Source organism: Camelina sativa, chromosome 12 (genome assembly GCF_000633955.1).
Source record: "Camelina sativa cultivar DH55 chromosome 12, Cs, whole genome shotgun sequence".
Classification (NCBI taxonomy): Eukaryota; Viridiplantae; Streptophyta; class Magnoliopsida; order Brassicales; family Brassicaceae; genus Camelina; species Camelina sativa.
In genome coordinates, this window is record NC_025696.1 from 40,409 (window position 1) to 50,396 (window position 9,988).

Below are 9,988 nucleotides of genomic sequence, written 5' to 3' on the forward strand. Positions count from 1 at the left end.
CAGGCCTGCCATCGCCTAGTGAGAGTTACAGAGTATTCTATGGAGAGAGGAGTCCCTGGTGGCTGGTGATTAAGGCTAAAGGTCCACCTGGCCATGGTGCCAAGCTCTATGATAACTCTGCCATGGAGAATCTCCTCAAAAGCATTGAGAGCATTCGCAGATTCAGAGCTTCCCAGTTTGATCTCCTCAAAGCTGGCGGCACTGCTGAAGGCGATGTCGTCAACATTAACATGGTCTTCCTCAAGGCTGGCACACCTTCTCCAACTGTAACTACTACTACTTGTCTTGTCTCCCTTTCTTTTGTATCTCTATCTTCCCAAGTGGTAGATGTTACTACTACTGCAATATCATCTCACACAAATTGGGCTCTCTCTTTATTTCCTCAAGGGTTTCGTAATGAATCTGCAACCATCGGAGGCAGAAGCTGGTTTCGACATTCGTATCCCACCCAGCGTTGATGCTGAAGCACTCGAAAGACGTTTGGTGGAGGAATGGGCTCCAGCATCACGAAACATGTCCTTTGAGGTAATTTCTGTATCTCTTCCTTGTCAATGAATTAGTCTTGATGAAGGCAAACTCAAAGCCCCCCTAGCATAGCATAGTTAGACAAAGTCAGATGCAAGTTACGTGAGAGGACTTCTTTTAGACAACTTTAACTAATTAAGATATGTTAGCTGGGGCAGTTCAAGCAGAAGCTTACGGGGAAGAAGTTCCTCACAGCAGCAGATGATTCAAATCCGTGGTGGGGGCTCTTGGAAAATGCTGTCAAGGAAGCCGGAGGTAGGACCAGTAAGCCTGAGATTTTCCCTGCATCAACGGATGCTCGCTACTTTCGCAAGGCTGGCGTGCCTGCGTTTGGGTTCTCTCCCATATCAAACACTCCCAGTTTGCTTCATGACCACAATGAGGTACCGCCTGGTTGCATATACAATAATTAAGTTCATTGATTCACTTTGCTCAATCGTTTGGAGGATCATCATTTTGCTTTATTGCTGCAGTATCTGGGGAAAGCTGAGTACTTGAAGGGCATTGACGTGTATGTTTCAATCATCAAAGCTTATGCATCTTATGAAAGCAAAAGTGATTCACGAGATGAGTTATGAAGGGTCTGCGTAGCGTACAGCCCATTTCAAGTCTTCCTGTAGCAAATGTGTACAATCAATAAGATCATATCATGTGTGTGGTACATCAGACCAGGCTGTGGTTTGCAAATTGATCATTCTTCTAGTTTTCTAAACTGTATTGTGATTGTGTTTCAACCAGTTTTCCACTCAAACACAAGTTTTATTTTCTCGCTGCTAAACTCTCAGTATCTATCTCTATCGGAGTACACAGACAGAGTGCTCTCAGTTTTTCTTTCCATTGTCGTTGATGGGCCGTACGAAATAGGCCCATTGGCATGATCCAGTACGAAATCAATTTAAAATTTAAACCTTTCTTCGCTATCTCTTTTTTTTTTTCTAAGGTAATCAAAGAATATACAGAGTCTCTGGCTCTGCTCTGCTCCCAAATGATGATGACGTCCTCTGGAAGCTCCCTCTTATGGCGGAGCCGTACAACTGCCCCTGCTCTTCCGCCTCGGTCGCCGCCGTTGTCTAAAGCTCTCTCCTTTCCCTTCTCTTCTGCTTTAGGAGGGTTTATTCACAGAGCCCCTCTTTCTTGTTCAGCTGAAATCTCCTCGGATAGTGCCCTGGCGCAGAGCCGGCCTGCCCCTGATTTCAATCGTAAGCTCACCTTTAAAGTTTGTATAATTGATGCTTTCCGGTGAATCATCGAATTAAGGCTTATTTCCGTTTTCGTCTCTGTTTGTGCAATGGGGTTTTTTACTTTTTTTTTAAAAGCGTGGTCGGAGTTCGCTCAGAATGTGTCTGGCGAATGGGACGGTTTCGGAGCAGATTTTTCACGCCAAGGAAAACCGCTTGAACTACCTGAATCAGTGGTTCCAGAAGCCTATCGAGAATGGGAAGTGAAGGTGTTTGATTGGCAGACGCAGTGTCCCACTCTTGCCCAGCCCCACGCACACACCTTTCTTTACAAGTCCATCAAACTCCTCCCCACCGTTGGATGTGAAGCTGACGCAGCCACCCGTTACACCATCGACCAGAGGACCATCGGGTCTGCATTAGCATTTTCGTATTCTGACACTGGCTCCTATGTCGCTGTGTGGCCTTTGCGTAACAACCAGCTAGAGGTGGAGCATTGTCTTGTCAATCCTAATGACAAGGAGTCTCGCGTGAGGATTTTCCAGGTTGTCAGCTTAGCTGAGACCAACATGTCGTTGCAGAGTGTCAAAGTTTTCCGTGAGCAGTGGTACGGTCCCTTCAGAGATGGCGATCAGCTTGGAGGTTGTGCCATCCGTAGCTCCGGGTTTGCTTCTACACCTACCACAGCAGCTTCAGTGGTTGCCGGTTCTTGGAGAGGTCTACTTGCTACCACTAGCTTCCACGCCTCTGATTCCGTGAGTAAGCCTGTTCTTTTTTGCAAATGTGTACATCCATTGGATGGTCGCTGTTGTGAATCATTTTGTGAGTATTTTCAGGGTTGTATTCAACACCTTACTGGCGAGAAGGTTATTGAGATTGTGAGAGAAGAAAAGGATCTTCTACTGCTTCCGCAAGAGCTGTGGTGCTCACTCCAAGAAAGCAAAGACGGCGATAGAGTATTTTCAGTAGGATGGGTGTTTGAGCCAGGCCATGCTACCACATCCAGCTGCGTTTTCTCTAGCGATTCTAAGCTAAAGGTAACACGATAATCTTCTCTGTTGACAACCACTCTTCTCCTTGCAACTTGTGGTCATTCACTAGTATATCTCTTTTACTTTGTGCAGGAGGTAACAATGGGAAGAGAGACTGCTCTATTAGATGTATGATGATGAATTTATCATTTAAATCCACAGTAATCATTCTTATTATATTTTTGTTATAGGATGTAATCTGTGCATATAAGTCAATTTACAATAATCTCATATGACTTCCTATTTGTTGATTCAGTTAATACATATCAGTTCATTTTAGAGTGCAGAGCCTTTATTGATATTCGATCTTTACCGGGAAGGATCCAGACCATATTTCTGCAGAGCTTTGTAGCTTTTGCATCTCTTGGGTCAGCAGCTCTATCCACAATGAAGGTTTCACGTAGACTGTCAGTTTGGGAAAGAATTCGAAATAAATTCACCTAGCAAAAACTGAGAAAAGGGCTAACCTGTACATAATTGTGAGATCGCCATTTTGTCACTGTGAGACGGCATTGTTCCTGAGGCTCATGTTTATGCTTTTTCTCATTGTTCTTCCAGCAACGCCTTTCTGCATCATAGCTACAAACTCTCCGTAGTCAATCCTTCCATCCTGAAACAAGAAGAAGATAAATGATCCCTGGCCTTTTTTACCCCATATAATCTCCAAGCCAGAGGATATGCATGTCTCTCACATTGTCTTGGTCGACTTCTTTGATCACATCTTCGAGAAAAACATCACTCATTCCCTGTTCAGCACACGCGTGCTGTAACTCATCGATTGTGATGTAACCGCTCCCATCTTTGTCAAAGTACGTGAAGGCTGAGAGGAGATGTTCCTCACGCTCTAATTTGTTCATATGGATTGTTGCAGCAATGAATTCACCATAATCTATGGTCCCACTCTTGTCAATATCCGCCTGGTAAATCACAGTCACAGATTCATACTTAACATACTGATTTCAAACAGGTACTGTACTCACATAGAATATCAGATCAGAGCAAAGTGCTTACAGCCTCCATAAGGTCGCGAATCTCAGTATCCTTGAGGGTAGAACCATATCTTCGCAACCCGGCTTTTAACTCGTCGAATGTAATCGCTCCACTGTTATCCGTGTCCATTGCTTTGAACATTTCCTTCAATCCAGCAATTTCTTCCTCGGAGAGACTCTCAGCTATCACCTGAATCACATCAGAAGATGTTTATGGAAAAAATAATTCATAGTATGTTAATGGAAACAGCTTGCGTGTGGGTGCTTACCCTTAAAGCCATCTGCTTTAGTTTGTTCATTGCAGAGAACTGCTTAAGACGAGAAAGCACAGCAGGATCGAGTGCTCTGTCTGGTGCAACTCCATTTTCACAGATCCAAGGATGGCCTGCAAAATTCTGAGTAAGCTAGCAGATACACCTATTCAGGACATGAAATGAGAACAAACGGGTTAGACTTACGCAATACTTGATGAGCTGTCAGTCGCTCAGACGGCCGGGAACATAGCATGCCGCGGATCAAGTCTTTTGCAGAGTCAGATATTAGGGGCCAAGGATCAGAGTCAAAGTCAATATGTCCCTTGAGCACTGCGTCAAATATCCCTTGCTGTGTTTCTGCAGAGCAAAATATATAAGAATTTTTTACCTTGAAAGCCTTACTGCATTTGTTTCATTTGGGTGCATACCTGCCCAGAACGGAGGGACTCCGCAAACCAATATGTACAGTATGACCCCTGCCGTCCACACATCAGCCTCCGGTCCGTAGTGCTTGAGCAGAACCTCAGGAGCAACATAATACGGACTTCCAACGACATCCTCAAATATTTGACCTGAAAGTTGCAGATGATGGATGTAGCAAGTTTGAAATTCTATGATATGAAGATATGTTGCAAAAGATGCAGTAGAGATGTTTTCACCTGGTTTGAAGAACACGGAAAGCCCAAAATCAATGGCTTTAAGAGAGAAGTCATCGTCTTTGTTAACCAACAAGAAATTTTCGGGCTTTAGATCTCTATGCATGACACCAAGCGAATGGCAAGCCTCAACAACACCAACAATGATCTTTATCAGTTCAGCTGCTTTTCTCTCGCTGTAATGCCCTCTCTGGATAATTCTATCAAATAATTCCCCACCTGAGCAGAGCTCCATCACGATGTGGACATACAAAGGATCCTCATACGCACCTTTAATGGTGACAATGTTCTTGTAACCAGCCAGATGGTGCATGATTTGAATTTCCCTCCGCACGTCTTCCACATCTTCCTTGGAAATCAACTTTCGTTTTGTTATAGACTTGCACGCGTATTCACGCCCTGTTGAGATCTCTCTGCACATGTAAGTCGTCCCAAACTGTCCTTGACCTAGTTTTTGTCCCAAGGAGTAGAGATCTCGGATGCTTGGGGTCTTTTGACCAAGAACATAGCAGGCTTGGTTCCCACCGCTGTGCTTCATTGTGGCTTATTTCTTCTGCCAGTTTTTGTGCTGAAACAAACCGTGGAAAGTCCAAATGATTTTAGAAGAATGGTTTTGCTTGTAAGTGCCTCGAGACAGATCGAGCACCCAAAGAATAGAATGACATGTATTGCCCATCAAACAAATCATAATTCAATCCCTTACCAACTTAGTTCACCTCCCCTTCCATATCAGTTTGCCATCATCAGAGGAAAACAGCTCAGGTCCCATAAAACACGATCTGAAAACATTAAAAGATGGGATACAAATTTAGTAATCTATCTTACAAGAGCAAAATCGCATGCATTGCTAGAGAGAAATCAAACATGGGAAGCGAATTAGAAGAAGAGATGGGTGTGTAAATTACCTGGCAAAAATGATAAAAGAGTCAGATTGGTGCAGATCCGATGATCAAAGTGTATTCTTTGTTGAACATGGTTTTGCAATATTCTCGCCCAACGTCTCTACCTACATCCTGACTAAAAATAACAAAAGAAGATATCTTTGATTATTAGTCATCAACAACAGATCCATAAAATAGTCTCTTTTATTAGAATATTCTAAAAATGCAGCAAGGCTCTTTTACTTCACATGAGACATATCAAAGATCCTTTCACCCGTTACTCTCCAATTGGAGAAGGCCAAGGAGGAGATGCGGTTGTGATGTAACAGAGAAGATCCAAAAATGAAAGTGGGCGTGAAATAAAAATTACTTCTTTGAAGCAACACCGATTGATTAGTTTGGGTGTTACGGTCAATAATCTTCTCCACCGCCTGCCAGGACCAACGAAATAAGGATTTAGCTGTAACCTGTAGATGGTTGTAGAACTATGTACACTAGCAATATAGAAGCGTAGGGAAGTGGAAAGACGAAAAACTTGATACAATGATTTGCATTCGTGTAAGATACCCACAAGACAATCAGTTATAAAACGACTGAAAATGTATTTAAGCCTGACCCTTTAAAGGGGTTCCCATAACTTCTAAACCAGTGAGACAGGTCACCGGAGCTTCCTAGCTATTAAAGTTAACCCCCCCTCTCTACAAACTCATCCATAGATAATACAGCCAAAAGTGCAAACGCTGCTAGAAGGAGGTTGCCTGCGGTCGATATTCTTCTTTTGCTTTCATCTGCGTTTGAAACCTGGTTAGCAGAGAACTGTAAGCAACGGTGAGGATGTAAATGATGCTGGTTGGAGAAGTACATGTTTTGCATCAGGAGTCTCGAATTTCAAGCTGCTTTACAGAATCTGGGCCAACCAGGAATACCCGTCTTGTAGTCTGGATTCGAAACACCACTACTCCTTTATATGCTGTTCGAGGCACACCATCCTGCACAATGAATGGGGGTACACAACAGTGACTTTTTTTGGACCTACAATCATTTAGGATTTTACAGTTCAATCTTCTGAAATTACCTTCCATTCTTCAAATATACCAAACTCCCCTGCAATGCGTTCAAACTCTGGTTGGTCTCTATACCGGATACGAATATCAGCCTCTATGTTTTGAGCCTTTAAGACAAGGTCAGAACCTTGAACTGGTCGTGCTTGTCTCACCAAGCCAGAAAAGTACTTGGTATAGTTTCCCTTTGTAGACATGAGAGAACAAGTTAAAAAACTAGATTTACCCACTAAAAACATGCCCAGGAAAACAAAAGATATGATTCCCAGAATTCTGTAATTATTACCTCTGTTAGGTATCCCAGGTCCTTCGCTTTCCAGTCAACCTAATAAATGAAATAAAAAACAAGTGAAAAGTGGTGATGCAACAAAAAGGGGTAAGAACACACTGATGCTTACCTTCACATCATTTAGCTTTATAGGNTTTACCTACAATCATTAAAGATTATAGTTCAATCTTCTGAAATTACCTTCCATTCTTTAAATATACCAAACTCCCCTGCAATGCGTTCAAACTCTGGTTGGTCTCTATACCGGATACGAATATCAGCCTCTATGTTTTGAGCCTTTAAGACAAGGTCAGAACCTTGAATTGGTCGTGCTTGTCTCACCAAGCCAGAAAAGTACTTGGTATAGTTTCCCTTTGTAGACATGAGAGAACAAGTTAAAAACTAGATTTACCCACTAAAAACATGCGAAAGGAAAACAAAAGATATGATTCCCAGAATTCTGTAATCATTACCTCTGTTAGGTATCCCACGTCCTTCGCTTTCCAGTCAACCTAATAAATGAAATAAAAAACAAGTGAAAAGTGGTGATGCAACAAAAAGGGGTAAGAACACCCTGATGCTTACCTTCACATCATTTAGCTTTATAGGTTGCAGATACTGACTGAAAAACTGTCCCAAACTAGACCCCTGCAAGATGAAAATGGCAAAGGTTATGTGAAAGGGTGAAATGAAAACGGTATTATCTGGTCTTGACTGTCTACGTCCATGTCTTGAGAAATATTAGGACGAAGCTCCAATAATACATTTGTAATATTCATACAAAAAGCAGAGGTCATATATGTACTAAGCATTGAACAATTAAACAGAAATAAAAAGAAACAGCATGTACAACTATGACAATGGAAACTTGTATGATATCTAACATTTTCCGGTACTAACATGTTCACCAAAGTTGTATGTTCTGCAGACTTCTGGTCGAATAAATTGGCGGCCTTTATGGTTTTCCTTCAGTCTCAGCCAATCATCCCAGTAAGTGGATATTTGTTAAGGAAAGTCTAAGATGCATCAAACTTTAGTAATCGAGAATGAAAAAACGGATATAAGGATATGCCTTTGGCCACTTAGGTGATAACTCATCCCAAGTCGATCTCTTCAGCATCCACCCAAGGCCAGGAAAAAAATCTGATCGGTAAAGTGCATCTGCAGATTATTTTAGCTAGCATGAACAAGACATAATGAGGTATTGAAAGAACAGGCAAGAGAGAAGCGAGGTAAACAAGAAGAAGAAGAATCTTACAGGGATCATGCACAAATTGCTTCTGCCCATTATCATTCCATGATGAAGCAGCCATAATGGTTCTAACAAATGTTTGCATCCAGAAAAGAATGAAAACAATATAAAAAAACACTTGTATAATCTGTGGAACCTTATGCCATAAGAATCTAGCTTCAGTAGGTAACATACTTATCCCTATCCATGAGACTAGCTGCAGCCTCAAAGTAATCAAAGAAGTCTGGAGCAATTTCCATATCATCTGTTAAAGAGACACACAACCCCTCTTAAACAATACTGCACAAACGCAGAACAGCAAGGTACAGTGAGTATGAAAGGTAAAAATGCGTCACCTTCTAGTATAATCACTCGGCTAAATTTGTGTTTGTAAAACAACTGGTCCAATGCCCACTTGTAGTGACCTGTATTAAAAAAGTGTTTCAGTAATGGAGCTGCAGGGACGCAGATAGGGGAGAAACCAGTCCTTACGTGCAATCTTGTAGTAAGCAATCAGTTCACCAGGCCTTTCAGTGATCACTGGTTCAAAATCCAAGTGCTAAAAGAGGGGAAAAGAGCCTTCATCCTCACTTGTCTACATGACCAAATTACTTGTACAGTAAGGAGAAAAATCACACTAGATTAAAATATACCTGCATATATGTTAGTTGATTATAGCTCAACGCCTTGCTCTTGACGGCTTGATCAGATCCATCCTGTTAGGGGGAAAAGACCATGGTTATAAAACAGTATAAGAGACCACCACCCTGCTTGCCATACTCCGCAATTAAGTACCTGAGATATAAAAAGAGGATACTTTGAAGCGATGGGAATTTGATATCTGTAAAAAAAGAATTAGTCATTAGACACTTGAAATTAACGATTTACTAGAAGAATAAAAACAGTTATGGTATGCTCACTTGAAAACAGATTTAACTGTCCTTTCAAGATAGTCTGCCCGACTGCACGCCATAATCACTACAGCAGCCACAGGGATCTGCTGAATGCAAACAAGAAACAGGTTATAGCAAGTGATAGCAGATACGAATACGAAGAAAAGCAGCTTCATATCCAGACCTGTCCTCCACTGTCAGTGAGTTTTGCAATTCCTCTTCCTGGGAGAAGGAAGGAAATAAGCATAAATCAAGCAAAGCTAGCTAATAAAAAAAGAAAGCAAGAAAAATGAGTTTTGCAGTTGGAGTAGCAAACGCACTTTGAAAAGTCTGGATAAGATCCTTAAGCTGCACAAGTTCTTGGTCCTGGCGGTTCTTTATGTCTGCAACAAACATACTCAGAGAAATGCATTAGTATTATAGTTCATTCAAATAACTTCATATAGTAATATATAAGGTTTAGTAATCCATCCTGAATAGGTTAGGTTAGAAAATCATGGTGATGGGAGGAAAGAAAGAAGAATGAGGGAAACAGGAAAGAGGTACCTTCGAGAGCAACAATGCGTGACTGTTTGATGCTAACATCATCAATGAGCCCTCGCATTTGACTAGTGCAGTGGTTCTCTGATTCGATCTGCAGATCAGATATACATATAAAAAAAAAAATTCAAGACAAACACGAAACACACCATTTGAGTTGATTGATATATCTCGAAACACACCATTCCTAGTTAGTCAGTCTAATAAGTAAGTAGAAGAAGGTAACTCACAGCGGAACCAAGGCGATCTGCATACTGCGATTGCGTCTGGAAAAGCCTCATCTAGAAGAATAAGAAGAAGAAACATAATACAAGTACTGAGATTTAGATTGTGGATTTAGCTAGCGATCCAAAATCTAGCGAGAATTGATTTTGTGACCTGGATGTAGATGAACATGAAAGCTGCCGGAATCAGAAGAAATCTGAAGTCACAAGTCATCATCCTCACCATAGCTGGAGAACTTTTTTTTTTTTTTTTTTTT

General features: G+C 41.5%; 4 protein-coding genes across 11 annotated transcripts in view; 2 read left to right on the forward strand and 2 right to left on the reverse strand.

Moving 5' to 3' along the window:
- LOC104729133 (aminoacylase-1-like) overlaps positions 1 to 1,303 on the forward strand; it is a 7,780-nt gene extending 6,477 nt beyond the window's left edge. The window contains exons 6-9 of the mRNA XM_019233443.1: positions 4 to 266; positions 388 to 525; positions 684 to 908; positions 999 to 1,303. Coding sequence (XP_019088988.1) covers positions 4 to 266; positions 388 to 525; positions 684 to 908; positions 999 to 1,103 — 731 coding nt within the window. The 3' untranslated portion in view covers positions 1,104 to 1,303. The remainder of the gene's footprint in view (positions 1 to 3; positions 267 to 387; positions 526 to 683; positions 909 to 998) is intronic.
- LOC104729136 lies at positions 1,444 to 3,108 on the forward strand. 2 transcript variants are annotated; one of them, XM_010448031.1, is made up of 5 exons: positions 1,444 to 1,724; positions 1,842 to 2,458; positions 2,540 to 2,740; positions 2,828 to 2,863; positions 3,015 to 3,108. In XM_010448031.1, exons 1-5 carry the CDS (start codon positions 1,511 to 1,513, stop codon positions 3,084 to 3,086), a joined length of 1,140 nt encoding a protein of 379 aa, XP_010446333.1. In that variant the 5' UTR covers positions 1,444 to 1,510; the 3' UTR covers positions 3,087 to 3,108. The 2 variants fall into 2 exon arrangements, with proteins under 2 accessions (XP_010446333.1, XP_010446334.1); XM_010448032.2 differs by having other exon boundaries at positions 3,022 to 3,048.
- LOC104729135 (calcium-dependent protein kinase 26-like) lies at positions 2,865 to 5,988 on the reverse strand. 4 transcript variants are annotated; one of them, XM_019233859.1, is made up of 11 exons: positions 5,885 to 5,988; positions 5,539 to 5,650; positions 5,337 to 5,412; positions 4,637 to 5,190; positions 4,406 to 4,549; positions 4,182 to 4,334; positions 3,993 to 4,108; positions 3,746 to 3,913; positions 3,427 to 3,651; positions 3,202 to 3,344; positions 2,865 to 3,112 (listed from the first exon to the last, which is right to left on the reverse strand). In XM_019233859.1, the coding sequence occupies exons 4-10, from the start codon at positions 5,169 to 5,171 to the stop codon at positions 3,231 to 3,233; spliced, it is 1,455 nt and encodes a 484-aa protein (XP_019089404.1). In that variant the 5' UTR covers positions 5,172 to 5,190; positions 5,337 to 5,412; positions 5,539 to 5,650; positions 5,885 to 5,988; the 3' UTR covers positions 2,865 to 3,112; positions 3,202 to 3,230. The 4 variants fall into 4 exon arrangements, with proteins under 4 accessions (XP_019089404.1, XP_019089402.1, XP_019089403.1 ...); XM_019233857.1 differs by having other exon boundaries at positions 4,637 to 5,201; positions 5,885 to 5,986; XM_019233858.1 differs by having other exon boundaries at positions 4,637 to 5,201; positions 5,539 to 5,646; positions 5,885 to 5,969.
- On the reverse strand, positions 6,050 to 9,982 carry LOC104729134 (alpha-1,3-mannosyl-glycoprotein 2-beta-N-acetylglucosaminyltransferase-like). Of its 4 annotated transcripts, XM_010448023.2 has the most exons (19): positions 9,886 to 9,982; positions 9,738 to 9,788; positions 9,514 to 9,601; positions 9,288 to 9,350; positions 9,152 to 9,189; positions 8,995 to 9,074; positions 8,870 to 8,915; positions 8,728 to 8,790; positions 8,567 to 8,633; positions 8,431 to 8,499; positions 8,270 to 8,339; positions 8,102 to 8,163; positions 7,914 to 8,004; positions 7,744 to 7,837; positions 7,429 to 7,491; positions 6,862 to 6,900; positions 6,590 to 6,760; positions 6,377 to 6,503; positions 6,050 to 6,302 (listed from the first exon to the last, which is right to left on the reverse strand). In XM_010448023.2, exons 1-18 carry the CDS (start codon positions 9,955 to 9,957, stop codon positions 6,387 to 6,389), a joined length of 1,344 nt encoding a protein of 447 aa, XP_010446325.1. In that variant the 5' UTR covers positions 9,958 to 9,982; the 3' UTR covers positions 6,050 to 6,302; positions 6,377 to 6,386. The 4 variants fall into 4 exon arrangements, with proteins under 4 accessions (XP_010446325.1, XP_010446328.1, XP_010446324.1 ...); XM_010448026.2 differs by having other exon boundaries at positions 6,050 to 6,503; positions 8,995 to 9,071; XM_010448022.2 differs by having other exon boundaries at positions 6,050 to 6,503.

Coding starts and splice junctions, on each gene's coding strand:
- LOC104729135 (XM_019233859.1), bottom strand. CDS start 5,171: ATGAAGCACAGCGGTGGGAACCAAGCCTGCTATGTTCTTGGTCAAAAG. Junction 3,914..3,992: donor TAAAGCAGATGGCTTTAAGG/GTAAGCACCCAC, acceptor GATGTGATTCAG/GTGATAGCTGAGAGTCTCTC. Junction 3,345..3,426: donor AAGAAGTCGACCAAGACAAT/GTGAGAGACATG, acceptor TTCTTGTTTCAG/GATGGAAGGATTGACTACGG.
- LOC104729136 (XM_010448031.1), top strand. CDS start 1,511: ATGATGATGACGTCCTCTGGAAGCTCCCTCTTATGGCGGAGCCGTACA. Junction 1,725..1,841: donor GCCTGCCCCTGATTTCAATC/GTAAGCTCACCT, acceptor TTTTTTTAAAAG/CGTGGTCGGAGTTCGCTCAG. Junction 2,459..2,539: donor GCTTCCACGCCTCTGATTCC/GTGAGTAAGCCT, acceptor GAGTATTTTCAG/GGTTGTATTCAACACCTTAC.
- LOC104729134 (XM_010448023.2), bottom strand. CDS start 9,957: ATGGTGAGGATGATGACTTGTGACTTCAGATTTCTTCTGATTCCGGCA. Junction 9,075..9,151: donor TCACTGACAGTGGAGGACAG/GTCTGGATATGA, acceptor GTTTGCATTCAG/CAGATCCCTGTGGCTGCTGT. Junction 8,340..8,430: donor CCGAGTGATTATACTAGAAG/GTGACGCATTTT, acceptor TCTCTTTAACAG/ATGATATGGAAATTGCTCCA.